The 6286-nt window shown below is 40.6% G+C and overlaps 1 protein-coding gene across 1 annotated transcript; it reads right to left on the bottom strand.

Annotated features, from left to right (window-relative positions):
• Window positions 1-203: 203 nt before the first annotated feature.
• Window positions 204-6066, bottom strand: LOC4333905 (GPN-loop GTPase 3). The gene is made up of 9 exons (XM_015772368.3): window positions 5827-6066; window positions 5247-5355; window positions 5092-5173; window positions 3958-4043; window positions 3562-3665; window positions 3324-3454; window positions 3156-3249; window positions 1804-1859; window positions 204-796 (listed from the first exon to the last, which is right to left on the bottom strand). The coding sequence occupies exons 1-9, from the start codon at window positions 5869-5871 to the stop codon at window positions 703-705; spliced, it is 801 nt and encodes a 266-aa protein (XP_015627854.1). The 5' UTR covers window positions 5872-6066; the 3' UTR covers window positions 204-702.
• Between the last annotated feature and the right edge of the window lie 220 nt (window positions 6067-6286).

The raw sequence follows: 6286 nt of genomic DNA, 5'->3' as shown, positions 1-6286 counted from the left end.
CATTTATGGCAAAATTATTGTGTATCACGCCATAATTAGCCTCCGGCGGCAAAGGAATCTATTATTGACGACGGCCAAGGTACGTGACACACAATATATCCTCTATCAGTTTCGACCTAGTCAGCTTCCATATATATAGAAGGGAGCTGTGGTTGCTCACCTGATTTGCTTAAGGGTGAACAATTTGACATGCTGGTACCGTGTGTTTCAAATCATTCAGAAAAGTCATGTTTTTCTTTTCTGGCAAGCAGCAGCTTGTTAATGCCAACCAGTCAACCGATTACACAGAGAACGTACGGCTTGATTTACAGGAGGTTGCAGATTATAGCATTCTGTCTTGTTGATCAACAGATAGGACTCATACGGAAACAACATTGTAATCCTGCGATGTTTTCTGCATACTTGAATACTCTCTCCGTCCCATTATAAGTACAACCATAAGTATCCGCGCCCAATTTTGATCGTTCGTCTTATTTAAAATTTTTTTATAATTAGTATTTTTGTTGTTATGAGATGATAAAACATAAATAGTACTTTACTCGTGACTTATGTTTTTAAATTTTTTCAAAAAAATTTTAAATAAGACGGATGGTCAAAGTTGAACGCGGAAAAACATGCTGCACTTATAATAGAACGGAGGTAGTACTATGTAGTACCAATGCTGCGATAGTAATTTTTTTTAGCTCCTACGCGATCAAATGATTAGTCCTCCTCGGGATCGAAGTCCCTAACCTTCACATCTGCGTCTTCCCCATACTGGATGCAGTTGTCGATGTGCGACAGCACATACTGAATGCTGGAAAAAGAAATAAGGGACAGTTAGAGAGATGAAAAGAGAAACACACGGTACAAACAGGTATCTCAAGACAGAACATTTACAAACTTGATGTTAAGTTTTTATTTCACAAGAATATTTTGCTTCAGACTTGCGCAAGCTATAAGTTCAACCGTCGACTAATAAAACAAAAGAGTAAAATACACCAGCGATCCTTAAACTTGTCAGGAGGTTTCACTTAGGTCCACGAACTTACAAAGTGCACATCGAGGTCCCTAAACTTGGTTTATTGTATCATCCCGGTCCAAAGCCGCGTTTGACTGTGGTCTTGCCTACGTGTCACGCCACGTGGACAATGACATGGATTTTTTTTATTTTTTTATCCCTTCTTCCTTCTTTTTTCTCTTTCTTCCTTCTTTTTTTCTCGGTGGTGAGAGGCGGCACAAGGAGAAGGGCTGTCGCAGTGGTGAAAAAAAGAAGGAAGAAAGGAGAAAAAAATAAAAAAATTCCATGTCATCGTTCACGTGGCGTGCCATATAGGCAAGACCACGGTCAAACGCGGCTTTGGACCGGAATGAAACAATAAACCAAGTTTAAGGATCTTGATGTACGCTTTGCAAGTTCGTGGACCTAAGTGAAACCTCCCAACAAGTTTAAGGACCGCTGGTGTATTGTACTCAAAACAAAATGTTCACCGATGGGATGAACCACTACATACTACACCGAATGGCTGATCCCCACCTAGAATAAGGTGACTCCGTCTCCGACATAGTAGTGCTTGAAGCCAGGATATATACAGCAGACACTACCATATTTTTTTTTATAGAGTAGGATGGACATGCGTCTTCAAGAGATACAATACATGAAAAGTTGGCATGCATGCTAGTAGCATGTGTAGGGCTCATAGGGTAAAGGCTCCTGATCAGTCAAGTCCAAAAGAGTTTTGCAACAAAATAAAATAAAACCATCCACATAGGACAGAAATTCGAACTGTGAAGGACTGAGATTCTAAAGGAAAATGGCATTACCTGCTCTCTTTTCTTAAGTCAAGTGGGATGAAATTCACCATGCTGTAATCATCAACCTACATGATAGTATTAAGATTAATAATGATGACTGATAACACTACATTAGAGCAAATTATCTTTGAACAAAAGAAAACAAGGCAATGGGAAGATAGAATATGGGGTTACTATAACTTTGTAACAATCAGCTCAGACAGTCAGGCATATATTATCTAATAGTAGTTGATTCAGATGAGTATAAAAGATAAAACAACATGAGTATACCCTTATATTCGAAATGCTCGCACAACAAACAATGTTGCTAAGCCACCTGTCAGTAGCCACAGTGCCACATACACACATGCTGACACGCACACACCAAAAAAAAAACACTACAGATGATGGTGGAGATAATCTCATGAAAGTGTCGGAAAACCCAATAGAAACATCATTAAGGTAAAGGGGAATATGAAAGAATGCACCAAAAATGTTAAAATACCGCCATATTTGATTCACCACAGCTAAAATTGGTGGCATCTCTCTTCCAAATCATCAATCTAGCTAAAGCACAGAAGAGTTGCTCATGGTCCATCGTACCACAAAACGATTGCGTGATAGAACTTGAAATACCAAAAATGTTTAATCAATTTATAAGTTTATTTTATTGTTGAAAAAAAGCAAGTATCTCATCAAAATGGCATGTTTTTTATTGCCCCTTTTTTATACTTAGAATGGGCTACAGTACATTATAGCAAACCTTAATAATGTAGGCAATTTGCTTCAAAGAAATAACGATTTAAAACAAATGCTACATGTCCAGCACTGATGAATTTGTGACATCCTTAAGGCACTCATGACCAGTGTTATTAGATCCAGACTGGACTGGCGGTTTGAATCGAAAAAACCGGACCCAGTGCTTTCCCCAGTCTGGTCCAGGCTATCTGATCATTTCTGCAGCCAAGCCACTATGGACAGCAAAAACCTATCAAACCAGTTGGTTTTTTCGTGACTCGGTGAGAGAACCAAGCCCAGTGAGAACCAACTAAGCAGAATAAATAGGAAAAATAGCATGATCGTTTGGCTTTGAGCACAAGGCCTCCCTACCCTACTGAAAAAAACGCACGTAGTGGCCACCAGGCAATGCTCTTGGCTGCGAACAGCAGTGAAAGCATAGACATTTGAAATACATATGCTGCCTGGATGTATAAAGAAAAACCTACAGTTCAATTTCAACCAGTGACCCAATGACCTGAGACCTGACTGGGTCAGTCACTGGTTCTGATAACATGGCTGGCAGCCACATATTTTGACAATTACAGGCCTTTATTAAGGATTAACAATATAGAGAAGAATTTACACGTTCACGTCATGCGTACCAGTTCAGCTAATGATTTGTTTAGCTTGCCAAAATTGGGTGCCATCTGTCGGTTCAGCTGTGACAAGAGAACCTGCGCCTCTGGATTCAGATACCTAGAAACATCAAGATATTAATACAAAGCAGGATGGTTGAATCTTTAAATAAATGAGAAATGAAATAAACATACTCTTCCACATCTTTTTTGTTGGAGACCAGGTCCATCTTTGAAAGAATGTTGATATGAGGAAGTTCAAGCTGAATCATGGCAGAAAGAGAAGCCATGCAACCACTGATGTATTTTGTCACATCACTAACAAACTTAACCAAGCAAAACAAAACTCAAGTAAGACTTGTGTAGTTGTGTTTGGGCTCAGTATGTTTTCTCAAGGATAAATATATTTGGTTAGTGATCCAAGAGTCCAAACCTGTGAATCAAGAAGGTACACAGCACAAACGTTGAAATTTTTCCGTTTCAAATGTTCAACAAAGTTACGCAGAACTGGGACATGAGTGAAGAGTTCAATCTGGCCTGGAGAAACAATATGTGGTCTCTCATTGTCATGATTTTAGGTGAAGTTAAACAATCTAAAATATCTCAGAATTCCCATGCAAAGACAGGGGAAGGACATAATATCTGCATTGCTAGAGAATAACATGAGCAATAGGTCCTTGTACAAGCTTATCGCACAAGTATAATTCGTTAGATAGAGATATTGATTAATCGTTGGTCTATTAAGGCCATGTATGATAAGAATAGTAGTCAAGCTCTACGTAACCTACAACTACATTTAAAACACACAAGCATGAATAAAGAAAGTTACCTGGGCAATCAAACACAAGATAGTCATCATCCAAATAACCCTCCAGTTGCTCATCCAACCAATCATCCAAATTGTCTTCAAGGTGCCTATGGTTTTCTTAAGGAACAACTGACAGCATAAAATCCTATTAAATAATATTACCATAAATGTCCTCTCAGAGACATGATATAATACCAAGGGTTTTATATTGGATCCTAGTACACATATAACTCTACAGAACGTTCAAACAAATGAAGATTCAGCATGAATTGTAGGCTGCAAGCCTGCAAGTAATGTGAATGGATGAACTAAACATGACTAATCAAGTTTGCAGTGTTTTAACTAACAAAGTACAGAGAATTAAAAGGTGGCGGCTGTGCAAATGTCTCCTGACAGATGGATTAGCAAATTGAACATATGAAAGCATGTCATAGTTTCTAAAGTATCATATGCATATAGCAACACTACTTACTCTTGGAACATCTATATAAAACTATTTCTAATGAATGGCAAAATAGAGAGAGAAGTTAAATTATAGAATTAATAGGCATGAGCAGAACATCCCACCAACATTCATCAGCATATCAATACAGATCTGATGATTGCATGGCCATAGAGATATAATCCAGTTCTGATTTCGGGTTTAATATATATCAGGTGAGCTGTCTCATCCTACCGTTGATAGATCAAAACAAAAACGCATGGCCATAGCTGAGAGGAAAGTATAGCACTCCAGTTATAATGGCCACGCAAATAATGCCCTTGAGACCAATATGTACTAAATATCAAGAGCCCCAAGCTAGGGTGTGTTTAGTTCACACCAAAATTGGAAGTTTGGTTGAAATTGGAACGATGTGACAGTAAAGTTGGAAGTTTGTGTGTGTAGGAAAGTTTTGATGCGATGGAAAAGTTGGAAGTTTGAAGAAAAACTTTGGATCTAAACTCGGCCCTAGTTGCAGAGCAATTGCGGAAACATTGTGCTAAAAGAAAAGTTTCTACCCACAATGGCCTGATGTTGCCCCTCCAACCCACTTACTTTTGAAACACAACAACAGCACATTGCAAATAATTTACCAGAAGGGTCAGTTAATAACTTAAGTAGCCTGGAAAGAAAAGGGAAATAAAATTAAAAGACTCAATGTTAAAACAGGATACTCCATGCAATAGATAAGCCCGCCATTTGGTCCCATCCCAAGTTCCTCCATGACATCATCCAATGATATGAGCTCCCTAATATCTACAAAAAATTTAACAGAAGCCAAGTATAAGCGAGCCGATCAATATTTACACAAGCACGAGAAGATCCTTACCCGTAGAAACAGGGTAGCTGAAGTGCTCTGCAGCAGGATCGAGATTGACCATATGAATTGTCCTACCCACAGTCTCACAATGCTGATACAAACTGGAGCAATAGGTCGACTGCACAGCATAAACAATAACAGATTAGGAAAAAAAATGCAATTGGCAGCATCTCGTTTTAGCAACTCCTAAGCCCGCAAACTTGCAAAATTATGTGATAAAACAGTATCATTAGTTCATTACACAAAAAGCTATTACTCCCAATTTGACCAGAGGGAGTAGGCATCCCATGAACTACTATTAAACTAACCAAACGTCCAAACCCCAGTGAAATAAGTAATCAGCTCAAATACAATCGATAGGAATCATGTCCCCACTAAAACAGCATGGAAGCAATCCAATCAAAACTTGGATGAGTTCAAACGCAGTAGCGGAAGCACTGGGAAAACCCTAACTGAAAGGGGCCAACGACCCGAATCCTAACCATCGCCCGGATTAAACTACCAATCCCACATCACATCAACCTCTCCAAAACCCCCCAAAACTGATAGAACAAAACGAAGCGGGCGGGGTAGTCGGAGACCCACTCACCTTGCCGCTCCCGGCGGGGCCGATGACGAGCTGCGCGTACCCCATGGCGGCGGCGGAGCGACCGAGAAGAACTAGGGTTTTAGAGAGGGGAGAAGCGGGGGGAGGTAGTTTGGCTGGAGGAGGAGGAGTTCCCCGGAGCGCGCGGCGGCGGGTCAGAAGGCGGAGGAGATGGCGGCGGCGAGGTAGGCGGCGCACCAGACGACGGCGGCGAGCAGGGCCCCGATTAGCGTGGCCAGCGGCATTTTTTCTTCTTTTTTTTTTGGGTTCTTAAGGCGGTTTTGTGATGAAGCGTAGAGAAGTTGCACGATAGCGATGTTGGGCCGGCCCACCGTGGCTGAGCGGCCTAACTGAGGCCCAACTTTGGCCCAAGAACCGAAACAAACTGGGCCTAATTTCAAGCTGCTCGTCATTGCCGCCTTGCAGAGTTGCATTTCCTTTGCTCTGCTCTGCTCTCGAATGA

The sequence above is a fragment of the Oryza sativa genome, chromosome 3 (genome assembly GCF_034140825.1).
Source record: "Oryza sativa Japonica Group chromosome 3, ASM3414082v1".
Lineage (NCBI taxonomy): Eukaryota > Viridiplantae > Streptophyta > Magnoliopsida > Poales > Poaceae > Oryza > Oryza sativa.
The sequence above is the reverse complement of the archived record's forward strand: the minus strand, read 5'-3'. Positions and strand labels throughout refer to the sequence as shown.